We start from the raw sequence: 12,929 nt of genomic DNA, 5'->3' as shown, positions 1-12,929 counted from the left end.
CAAAACAAATACTGCACTAGGACAGGACTGTCCTGTCCTACCGCGGATTTCTTGCATGTCAAAACAAATACTGCACTAGGACAGGACTGTCCTGTCCCACCGCGGATTTCTTGCATGTCAAAACAAATACTGCACTAGGACAGGACTGTCCTGTCCTACCACGGATTTCTTGCATGTCAAAACAAATACTGCACTAGGACAGGACTGACCCGGCACATAAGGCGGCTTCTATGTTGTTGCCCAAAGCGGAGTTAAAAATGCATTCCAAAAATGTCCTAAGTATTGTCGAAATTTAAAAAATAATAAGATTTTCGTGATCAGCGACCCCAAATGTGCAAATTTCACGCAGTGAACGCTATTTAACGCCCGATTACGAAGTTGAATTACATTTTTCGTGTGCGTGTGTGTTTCACCATACAGCCCGTACTAGGCCTAGATCTAGATTGCATCTTGTCTTTTACTTTTATATCTCGATTGCCACCGATGCGACCATCCCCGTCATTTTGGGGGAAACAAAATGACAACACTTGGAAGCAGAAGGAAATGATTTGTGAGGTCACGCATGCGCAAAGCAAAATGTTTTCATGGTCACCCTAGACTGGGGGTCTCCGTGGATCAGGACCCATGTCTTAGAAAACACTTCCAAAAAAGAAGTCAACACACAATAAAGAATGTACTTACTGATTATAGTTTTATATCTCCAGAGTGGAGAAACTTGAGTTGTGATCAAGGCCAGGATAGGTAGGTAGCAGAACCAGACGAGGTAAAATGCCCCGAAATGAATGACAAACGACATCTCATCAATATTTCTGTACCCGTACGTCTGGCGCAGCTCGTACAAGAACCAGAACATGACCACGATCCTGAATGCTAGCGTGGCGTAACCCGGCCATGACTGCCACTCATCTGTGTTGGAGATGATGTTATCAATCTCCACCTAGAGACACAGAAATACACAAAAATAATTATAATATATATACATACATCCATGTATAGATTTTCTTTAAAATTTGCCCAAGATCAGAATTACACTCCTTCAAACAAGTTGAATGCGGGATCGATAACAACGTAAACAAGCTGTGAGTAGTAAGAAAGCAAGGTCTTGTAGTAAATCTTTACTTTTCTCAGCCTGGGTTTAATCTAATCTAAAGCCTCCCTCAACACAGTAAGGTCACGAAAGAGGCATTTTCAACAAAAGAAATTAAATAATTCTATTTCCTTGACATCTTAAAATCCTAACCAAAAAGTTCAGAAAGGACACCGAATACAGGTCCCCCCCCCCTTTTCCCCTTTACAGTCCATAGCCACATAAACCAACAGTTTCTACAAATTAAAATGAGTTAATTACACATTGTGCAAACCAAATGAAAAGCATTGAAGTAGTGCACGTCATTATAACTACGGGGCCACACAAAAAATCAGATAGTTTGAACACCTGTTAAGGTAATTATATGTATTGTCTATATCTATTTTGGATCGCTATCCACATAAATTAGTTCCTTCTATTCTCGATATTGTTCTAAATTTTTTTAAAGACCCAACCCCTTCCCCAATCAACCCTTTAAGCAAACACAGACACAAACAATATGTGCGTACCTATCCATGTAATATCCGATTAGCAAGCAAGTTTAGTCATTGTTTAAGGCCATTGGCCCACATCACATGTTATAAAACACTCATTTGTAGTATAAATTTTCCATAATTATGAAAAAGTATGTCAACAGGTTGTGCACACATATATATCTCTTATCATGAGTCAAACTTTGCATAATTTTGTCACTGGGCCGAGTCAGGCTGGAAGGAATTAACAATTTTCTTTGATGGGCAAAATTTGGACAATAAAAAGAAAAGTGAAATTCATCTTCAATTTCATGAAAGTTACACCTCTCACATAATACATACCAAGTTCCAAATGTACAAGAAGACATTGAGCACTGTGTAAGCCGCCCACAGAGAGAATATCACAGACTTCCACTTGAACTGGTCGGTGGTGATCCCCAGGCCCTTAGCCAGGAGCAGCAGCACCAGCATAAACAAGCAGTGGGTGGCAAGTTCAAGAAGGGTACCCAGCTGGCCCAGCCAGACCGCGCCCACGCCGTTGAAGGCGAAGATACTGACGTGGATTAAGTTCAACGTCACGCTCAGAATCTCCCCGCAGATGCATAACGTGAAGATCTTTGTAATGATGTGGCGTTGCTGCCTGAACACGTACAGCCATAACAAGAGAATGATGATGTACAAGGAGAATGCTGCGACGTGGATCTCAAAAACGTCGTGAAATTCGAAAGAAAATTGGTGCTCAAAGGGATTCAAACCCTTTTCAGAAGGGTTCCCATTGACGAGCCAAATATCGTAGTCAATGACAACACCAGGGTCATTGCTTGGAAGCCATTGGCATTTCCTCTGAGATGCATCTCTGTAGCATGAAACAAAACTTAAGTACCAGAATCTGAAAATGAAAACAATAAAATGTCAGAAAGTAAACACCACGCAGGAAGGAATTTTGTCTCTACATAAATCCAGCCACTAAAGAGAACAACAATGGAACAAGAGCTGTTTCTAACACATAATGATTAATGTATCTATAGGCCCTATATAACATAAAATGCATGAAATGAATTTGTTTCTATTTGAAAGGAACAACACACTCTGAGACAAAAGTAAAAATATAAAATCCTTTTAAAAAAACAGATCAAAATGTTAAGCACTTTATTACAGTATTTTTTAAAGCTGATATCCTTTGACAACCCATTAACAGTCAAATACATTGGAAAGAAGTTTCTTTTTCATTACATTTGTCCAAAATCTTATGACTCACTAGCGAGCTACTTTGCCACACTTTACCAAATGGAAAATCCATGAAGTTATCCCAACCGTGAACAAGGCACAAGGATAGCAGAGAAAAGCTCCCCCCCCCCCCCCCCCAATCATCCATTCAGAACAAAGTCAATAAAAGATAACAGCAGCTGTGGGCCTAGCGATGTCCTTACTTTTATATTTATAGACAGCTTAGTATTAAGGGATTAAAAATTTGAATGGGGGAATGTTGCACAGAAAAAGTATGGAATGGCTCGTAAAGAAAAAGGAAATAAAGTAAGCAGTTTTCACCCATCGAAGTACCAAAGATTTGAGGTGTTAAAGAGAAGCACAAAAAAGGAGGGGATGTAAAGACGATAGATGTTTGATAGGAAAGAAGGAAAGAAGGAGCAAACCACACCAGAGCATCCGCAAACCGTCCACCACGGAAATTTGAATTTGAGGCAAATTTCTACCTGCATTTTGAGTACCCACTCTACCCCTAGTCTCATTAGCATTTTAACCAACTGCATCAGGCCACGTCATATCTTAGCAATACAACGACTGAGAACTTTCACTACTCTAATTGGTGCTCAGTCTGAGCAAATGTTCACAAACATAAAAGAATTGAAATAATGCCAACAAATGTCATGGGTAAAAAATGAGAGCTCTCTACGTTGTGAAATTAGCCCATGTTACATTGCAGTCCAGAGCTAAAGTAGTCCAAGATGTCCATAAATTTTTCTGAAGAACATGAAAGTGACAAGCACATACTTCAGTGCAGACACTCTTTTAGATAAAGCGCTTTACTATGCTGGCAAGCAGCTAGTGATAAAATTGAAGAGTTTTTCTTTCTCTCCAAACAGGTTTTCCAAGCAATAATTTAACACATTTTTATGATAATATTGTTACCGCTTTTCCTTCTTTCTCTACCGTATTCTTCTTACTTACTATACTATTAGTATTAGATAAGATCCCAAGGGTAGTCGACAGCTGGTTCTTCAACCTGCAGTGCAACTGATGCAACCCAACTGCTTTTCCTAGTAGAGGCCTTGCATTCTCATATGATACAGCCACATTCCGATTTTGAAGGACCTCTATGTTTTATAGTGAGTTGACTAAAGTTAAAGTACTTTCAGTGTTGAGGAAATATATTTGAATTTTGCCTGGGTGGTGGCTGAAGCCTACCCTTATCGATTCTAGGACCACCAAAGAATCATTAACATGTGCAATTGGCACTCGGGACCTCTTAGATTTTTCGCTTTATCCGAGAAGGCTCGGTGTTTGATTTTAGCAGCCCTTAGATTAGAGAGGTGGCTGAAAGTCAGCAATAAGGAGCCAGAAGCAACAGTACAAAGAGTTTGGAGTAAAGAAGACAAGACCCCCAGAGGAAAGGGGAAGGGGGACAGAAAGTGAAAATAAAAGAAGAGATGACAGAACAGGACTAGAGAACAGAAAAGGAGGTGAAAGAAAAAATTTGTCCAGTGAAAAGTCACTACGTTGACACAAAAATGGATAGTTGACAGACAAAATGTGTAGACTATATAAATTTTAACTTTCTTAAAGTTTTCTTTTATAGTTGTTTTGTTTTGATATTTTTCGTAACTTATTTTTAAGTCAAAGCGACAGAACACGCATGAGGAATCTATGAAACACGGTGGGGTTGGAGGTCATAATGGTGGTGATGCTAATATCTCTTTACACCAAGGTGCCAACATCTGTTTCTTGTTGGCCCAGGGTAGGAGACATGGGAAGGGGAAAGAGGATTTGAAAGCACACAGAGGGGGGATGGGGGGGGAAGTTGTTGATTCATGTGTGAGGAAGAGAGAGGGGAAGGGGTGATCACATCCACAACAAAAATGACTAATGAAAAACTCACCCTCTCACTCACTGTATATAGCTAATGTTGCATTCCTGAGTACATATTCAACTTCTTTATTATATTATAATCCAGTCTTTTGTCCCTTTCCTTTATTCTCTCAATTGTACAATGTAAACAAACTTTAGATCACTTTTTTTTTTAAACTTTAAAAATTAACTTTATAAGCAAAAAGTTGGCAGACCACCACCTTTTACACACTGTATACACATAATTTTTGAAGAGTAAAAATACTCAATGGAACTCAGACAGAACTTCAGTAAGTGAATGTTACAGCACAGGTACATTTCGAGCAGAATGCTAAATACAGTGGTGTCCACTTACTTTCACAGCAACCTAGTAGTAAAAAAGGCTAGATAGAACAAGGAAAGAGCAACCTCTGCCTACTAGCAACCAAAGCTTTTTAAATATTTTTTTTATAGTAGAGGGTTTTACGGTGCTCCCAACTGCATAAGGTCATATGAGTGCCAAGGGGTGGGTGTCAACAGAGAAGTCTTTACAGGGAATCAGACTTAGACTGCTCACCTCTCTAGCTTCAACAGCACAAGGCCTGCTTCGACTATCAAGGCACCCCAAAATAGCAAGTCACGAGGGAGTGACAAACATACAAAAGAAGTAGAGGAAAATGACAATAGTAAGGATCAGGAAAGAAAAGCAGCAGTTCCCTGTTGTAGATCAGGCACAGTTATGAGCGTGACATGAATCAGCCCATTTACAATTCTACTATGCTTGAAAGAGATATGTCTCCCCTTTGGGAATAGCCTAAAGACACTTCAGTCAGTCAGTGGCACTGCCCCAGGGGGTACCAAAGCTTAGGTAAGAAATTTCTCTATAAAAATAAATCATTATAACCCCCTTTAACAGCAACCTTCCTTGCTATAAATTATCTGACAAACACATTTACAATTCAAAAACAGTGTGACGTGTGTGCCGAGACTGGCCCATCATGTTAGTGAGTGCATGCATCCTTCCTCTCTTGTTTTTCCGCAAAACACCAGCTTGGACCAAAAAGGCAAAAAGCTGAGTACAGGAGCCCACTTTACACATGGCAATGTAGGAAAGAGCCACCTTACTTCTAAGCCTCCCCCGGCCCAGGTGAAAAGTCAAGGCCATTATTGTGTGCGTAACATTACCACCCTACTGTCTTGCTACAGCAACAGCTTACTTTTGCTGCCTACGTTCTTTTTTTCTGACATAACAACATCACCACATCAAGCGATTAGGGCTTAAAAATTGTGCTTGTGTGAGCGGAGTGTCTTTGTCGGAGTGTGTGTGTGTGTGTGTGGGAGGGGGGGGCACAGATTACCCATCCCCTTGAAAATTCAGTTAGCAGTAGCCCCACCTTAGAACAGTGACCAAGGCTTGCTTTCCAAGAGGGTTGCTTTAAGGAGGACCGTACACTACTGTACCGAGGTTTTACTGTGCACGCATGTATGGTGTATTTGGCAGCCAAAAATATACAGGTTTCAACCCTCAATGCACAGCAGGATACTTACAGGCTAAAAAAACAAATGCACACTTGCAACCCAGTGCTGACCACAACACGGGCAAAACTGCAGAACAAAGAGGAATGAGCACATCCCACAAGAATCACAACTAGGGTTTCTCAAGACAATCCTACAGCCTACAGGGAGCAGTATAATTACAGGGAGGGAGGAGTGGCAAGTTGAAAACGAGAAAGAAGAACAATCTCAACAACCCAGGATTGTTTTAATGATGAAGGGTATACAGACCCGGCAACTGGGAACAACAAAGTCACGAAGTATACAGACCCGGTAGGGGAAATCTTTCGTGATTTCGGAAAGTTTCAGCGCCCAGACCCAGTAGAGAGAGAGAGAGAGAGAGAGTGTGTGTGTGTGTGTGTGTGTGTGTGTGTGTGTGTGTGTGTGTGTGTGTGTGTGCGTGTGTGTGTGTGTGTGTGTGTGTGTGTGTGTGTGTGTGTGTGTGTGTGTGCGTGCGTGTGTGTGTGTGCATGCATTTTTGAGGAGAGAGAGAGGAGGTAGAGAACAGGGGGAAGTGCTAGAGCAGCTAATATCACACATGTATGCCCAAGTTGACAGGCGGGAATGAGAGAAAGATAAAGTGGGAAAGTAGGTGGAGGAAGAAAGAAAGACAGAGTTAAACAAAGAGAAAGAGAAGGCGAGCGATACACAGAGGAGAGAGACAGAGAGAGAAAGAGGGGGCAGGCAGAAAATGAGAAGAGATAGACAGAAAATAGAGAGGGTGACTGCTCGATTGAAATTATGACATTGTTTCTTTTCTTCAAATTGTCTCATTGATTCCTCCAACGGAGGAAAATCGATTGTTTATCGAAAAGACATCCCCAATCTTCATTTACATCTAGGCCTCGAAACTAGATGATTTATGACTGTCTGTCCAGATTTAGATAGATCTAGGCCTCAGATTTAGAAGAACCTAAGTCTACCCTGAACCAAGAGGGTGCTGAAACTTTCCGAAATCACAAAAGATGTCCCCTACCAGGTATGTATACTTCCAAGGACTTTGTTCCTGGTTACCAGGTCTGTATGTATACACTCCCTTGTCAATATGGACTACCACAAAATTAGGAGATTATAACTCATCATCATGAAGTATTGAGATCAGAGAACAGAGAGGATTGGAAAGGTCTGGGTAAAGGAAGAGGCTAGCCGTACTTAATTACGGCTAGACTGGCAGTCTAGCCGTACTAATTCTAAATATGATGGCTAGACTGATCATTTTTTAAAAAATAGGCCTACTGAATTGTAAATATAAATTTTTTGTGTGCAGTACCTAAAGTTTGTATTTGAGACGAAACCAGGTGCCTTAATGATAGTGCATGTATTTTAAACCTCCTGTTTTCTAATGTTATTAGGGCCTAAAATAAGTACGGGTAGACAGCCAGGCTAGCCGTACTTAATATTGATGGCTGAATTGTAAACGAAATTTTTAGTTTGCAAAGCCTAAAGTATTTGTATTTCAGACAAAACCAAAAGGTGCCTTACTGACTTGCATGTACTTGAACCTGAATAATTACTAGATCTAGATCTAATGAGACCTGTGTACTTAACAGGCTCCAAGAGTCGATAGAGCCAAACCAAGATCTAAGTACGGCTAGACTGGCAGTCTAGCCACTTCGCTGGGTAAAATTAACTTGAAACTTTCACAGTAACACTAACATGCAAAAATGCATTTATTCGTCTGTTTGAGGGGGGCTTCGCTGACATTGGCTGCAGAAAACACAAGGCACAAGGGGAGGGGTGAAGGAGAGTTCCAAGGGGGAGGAGGGGGAGGGTCATGGAATCCCAAAACTTGTAAATCAAATGTTTTCGAAAATCCCCCCCCCCCCCCCCCCTGAAATCCTAAGAATTTGACAAAGGTAGTGTCATTTGCCACCGAGTAAATTGGAACTCTTTTGCGTTGGTGGGTGGGTAGATCTAGCTTATTGTGCTCGAGTGCTCGGTGTTGTGCGTTCGCCTCTCTGACCCTCTGTGACCTGTGTGTGTGTGTTTGTGTGTGTGTGTATGTGTGTACAATGTGTGTGTGTGTGTGTCTTTTCCTGACCCAGTCCGCCGATTTATGTTCCCCGATATAACGTGAATTTCTGCTTGAGTTTGTGTGCGTTTGTGACCTTCTACTTCTACAACTGCCTGTGTTGGTTCTACACCAAAGTGTAGGCTAAGGCTAGCCTAGATCTAGGCCTATGTCTAATTGAAAACACGCCAAGTTGGTACCGTAGCTCTAGACTAGATGCTCGTCCAATGAAATTAGTTGAGGACAAATTGACCCATTAGACACACATTATGTATTGCTAAAGATAGTGTTGTTTTGAGACTTGACACTGCTTCACTCGGTGGCAATTGACTAAAAGTCAATTTTTGTCAATTGCCACCGCGTCACTTGGTGGCAACTGATGCTACCTTTGACTTTGACAAAACACGCAAAATATGAGGCCCACTGACCTGTAGAATTTACAAAAATATATCAAATATCTCAAAAACTATTTTTATTTAATAAGTTTGCGACAAACTTGTGAAGTCAGTGTAAGACAGAAAAAAATGAAAAGTAAACATTTTTAAGAAAAGTCTGAGAAAAGTAGATTCTAGATCTAGAGTCTAGAATCTAGATCTAGATTCTAGATCTAGATCTAGATTCTAGATCTAGATCTAGAATCTAGATCTAGCTTGTTCTGAACATGAGACAGGAGAAATTCGTAAAATTTATCAAGGTCTGGTTGCCATGCCATTTGGTGTCCCCATGTATGGTCAAAAACCACTACACAGTCACAGAAGACTAACAGAGAACAGTTTGATTTCGGAGAATCTAACAAAGTAACATCATATTGACATGTCACAGATCTAGACTAGATCTAGATCTAGAATCTCTAGACTCTAGATCTAAATCTATATGAATCTAGATTTCTAAATCTCTAGATCTAGATTCTAGATATCTAGGCCTTAAACGTCACTAACAACTTACAATATCTAGACTAGAGATTCTAATAATTCTAAATTAAACTGCCTTACCTTGGCCTCTGTACATCTCTAACTTTGTAAGTGAACTGGTAACTGGGCACAACATTAATAGGGTTGTCTTCATCTACACAAAGTTTATCTTGTGGACAAGGAATTTTCCTGAGAAAGTCTTCTAAACCCTTTGGCTTGCAAATCGAATCAAACGCAATTGTGTCAATCTTCTCAAGCATTGCTGGACAAGCAAGGGCTGGGGGGAGGGTCCGATTCCCATAAAACTCCAAGAAATATTCACTGTCAACAACAACTAGCAACGCGTCCTGAATTTCACTAGAAACAACAGATAAGGTTATATTCCCATAAATAAATCCTTGTGTGTTTTCCTGGTCCTTTGGGTCTGTTTTCTGAAAGCCGAACTTAGTCAAAAATTTGAAAACGTCCTTGCTGTTCCAAGATCCTTTCAAATGAAGAGCGGACGAGTTTGAAAGAAAGACTAAAAAGAACATAAGTAAACACCATCGCTGCGCCATCCTTGAACCCCGGCTCTTTTGAGGAGAAGTCATGCTCATGATAGAAAAGGTGTTCTGTGTCGTGTTTTGAATCCCTAGGGCTCTCCCTTGACTTCAACGAACGGATGCTTGCCCATCGATATCATCATGACTCATAGGCCCTAGTCGCCATCTTGAGGTCTGTGTTGTGGAGACTGTCATGTGACTTGGAAATTCTGGCCTAACAATAACTTCTTCGTGGAAGTCGTATTTGGCTATTTTCAGCCAATGAGACCTGCTGACAAAAGAATAATGATAAGAATAGATAAGGGGAAATCTTTTAAACATAATCAACGTTTTTAAATTGAAAAAAAAACAAAAAAGCGATACGCGTGTCTTCCAGTGAAATCTTCGGTTCAGCTGTTTGACGAGACTCCATCAGTCAATGCGTACACAGCAAGGAGGTTATTAGTAGTAAGAAAGGTCCTTGGTACACAATTAACACTCGGCAAGAACTGAGGCAACGATGTTTCTATTTGTGACTTGACGAACACAGTCGCGTGGTGTTGTCGCTACTTTCGGATAAAATTTCGAAGTTATGCGCTAAAGATGTGTTATTGACATTGTTTACGTTGTTAACTGTTTTTGAAGTCGCTGTAATTGTTGTTTTAGTCGCGATGAAGATGATGATGATGATGATGATGATGAGGATGATGATGATGATGATGATGATGATGATGATGATGATGATGATGATGAAATACCTCCTTTACCAGTCCTTTCCCTCTATAATATCGTCACTGTCGCGGCACAGTGATAGATGATCGATATTTTTGCTAGTTTAAATTTGAGCTAAAGCGATTTATTAATGATTTTACAGACATTCAAATCTCTCTTAATCGGCCGGCCTTTCTAGCGATTCTTCTTTCTTTTATAGGGTGAAGTATTTTTTCCATCCCAGGTTCATTGGATAGCGAAATTAGAATCCATTAACTCCCATACGAATAGTTTGAACAGCGTTATTTCTTTTAAAGGATTTGTAAACTATTTCGTTCAATATTTCTCAACATTTAAGGTGATTCATTCAATATTTCTTAAAAGCTGATTTTTCATTTTCCATTTTTTTCCACCATGTCTCGGATAACTGAAAATGTTTTGGCCGAGGGATAATGTACGCAGTTACTTGAAAATACAATAGACATGTTTATTTTTAGCTGCGAACAATTTAAGGGTAGCAAGCTCTTGTACATATCCAGCTTGACTGTGCACAAATTGACCTGAGCTTTTATATACATTGTATAGTTATTTATGTATTGGTTGATTATTTTATAATTTTATGTTCGTGAAAATAAAGGACCACATGCAAGTTTCCATAAATGATAAGGTTTAGATTCAGAGTAATTGTTGGGAAAGTAAGTATGCTACAGTAGCCTAATACATGTAGTATGTAGGCCTAGTTTCTTTTTTTTAACCGTTCAGTTTTTGACATAGATCTAGGCCTATATTAGGCCGAACTATTAAAAAGCTATTATATACGCCTGCCATTTTTCTTTAGGATACAACTGTGCATGGTGATGTTTAATTATCCGACATTGTGCAAAATGAACGCCTGCTAACGTGTATGCCCTATTATTATTTACTCGTAAAAATTAGAAAAATCCATACCTCAACAGCGTCAATATGACACACAGAAATTATTACCTAAATATTGCATATCTGCGTTCTTACAATCCTTTAACCCATTCTTAACACTTCATGAAAGCACCTGGCTGCTTTCAGCTGCGTTATCAGAGCCTCCGTTACTTTCTTTGCATTTATAGCACAATAGTATGTTGCAATTTCTTTCTTTCTTAGTAGTGCCCGGACTGGGAACCTGTCATGACCTTTGTATCTGAAGGCATCAGATCTTCATTCCCTCTCCCCCCGCCCCTCCCCTGGTCTTTGTTTCTGATAGTATATTGTCCCTCTCTATTCCCCCTCCCCCACCCCCTCCCAAACCCTTTGCTTGTTGAAGTCAGAACCCAGTCACAAAAATAAGCTATGTCTACATGCTAACCTTATCCACCACCCCACCCACCCCCTCCTCATGGCCTCTCGTATCCCACAGGCTCAGGCGACCAAAGGGCACTTGACTTTTCCAAGGAGCCTCTACAGGCTAGAGGCGCGGGAAGGAGAGAGCTGCTCAACTCTCCTTCGACAGATAAGCTGCCCCGTTTGAAATCAAAAGTTAACTATCTGAAATACTTGGGTTGTGAAATTACATTAGATGGAAAATGTACATCAGAAGTCCAAACACAAAAAGCCACAGTCAAATAATATACAAAAAGCTGAACCCGATCATGTTTAGGAACATTACATTGGCTTTTTTATTTTTTTTTATTTTTGGTAAGTGTTTTACGGCGCTCGTAACTGCACAAGGTCATATGAGAACGCGGGACACATTAAACTTTTTCAGTTGGTAGGAAATTTTCAATTTTGCCCGGGTGGCGGCCGAAGCCTACTCTTATCGATTTTAGACCACCAAGGGATCTCGCAACTTGCACACGGGCCCTCGAGATTTTTCGCCCTTGTCCTGGAAGGCTAGGTGTAGATCTTTCCTACCAGAAGATCAGGGGTGTGGCTGAAAGACAGCAGTAAGAAGAAGCCAAGGAGTAGCAATAGAAAGGCTGTAGAAAGAATCAGGAGCCCAGAGGAGAGGGGGCAAAGGAGATGAGGGAGTGGGGGCAGAAAGAGGAGACGAAAGCAGACGACAGAACATTGCTAGAGAGCAGGAAATGGCTTTAACACTCAGAGTATTGACAATGTACATTTGACCAGACACTCTTTTATATGGACAGGAGTGTTGGACCCAAAAAAAATCCCCCCAAAATGATATTATTATCAAAGGGAAAAAAACATACTGAAATATGGTTCAACAAATTAATCCTTTATGAGGGCCTCGATAGGCGGAGGAGAATGGAAAACTATATAACCGCCACTGTCAACTCTAGACAAAAAAAAACAACCCAATGATGATTATTATTGGAGCCCCCAGAAACCTGTTTGTATAGATCTATTTGTTTTTCGTTTCTGTTTTTGTTGTTGCTGTTGGGGTTATTTCTTTTGTTCCACCCCCCCACCCTCCCCCCTTCCACGCACACACTTCACTGGCATGTTGATTGTCCACGCTTCGCTCAACTGATTTGATGATTGTGTTACAAAATGTTGCTGAGTTGCCTAGTTATTTATTTGAGTGATGTTACTCTCTCTCTGTCCCTGTCCCTGTCCCTGTCCCTGTCTCTGTCTCTGTCTCTCTCTCTCTCTCTCTCTCTCTCT

At 40.6% G+C, this 12,929-nt stretch overlaps 1 protein-coding gene across 1 annotated transcript; it reads right to left on the bottom strand.

Annotated features, from left to right (window-relative positions):
* Positions 1 to 681: 681 nt before the first annotated feature.
* Positions 682 to 9,841, bottom strand: LOC101863756 (the record flags this gene model as incomplete). Its single annotated transcript, XM_005102297.3, is given in 3 exon segments — positions 682 to 937; positions 1,903 to 2,449; positions 9,181 to 9,841. Coding segments are annotated over 3 exon segments (1,318 nt in total), but the record flags the coding sequence as incomplete, so codon positions are not given.
* Positions 9,842 to 12,929: the final 3,088 nt, after the last annotated feature.

The sequence above is a fragment of the Aplysia californica genome, unplaced genomic scaffold (genome assembly GCF_000002075.1).
Source record: "Aplysia californica isolate F4 #8 unplaced genomic scaffold, AplCal3.0 scaffold00319, whole genome shotgun sequence".
Lineage (NCBI taxonomy): Eukaryota > Metazoa > Mollusca > Gastropoda > Aplysiida > Aplysiidae > Aplysia > Aplysia californica.
The sequence above is the reverse complement of the archived record's forward strand: the minus strand, read 5'-3'. Positions and strand labels throughout refer to the sequence as shown.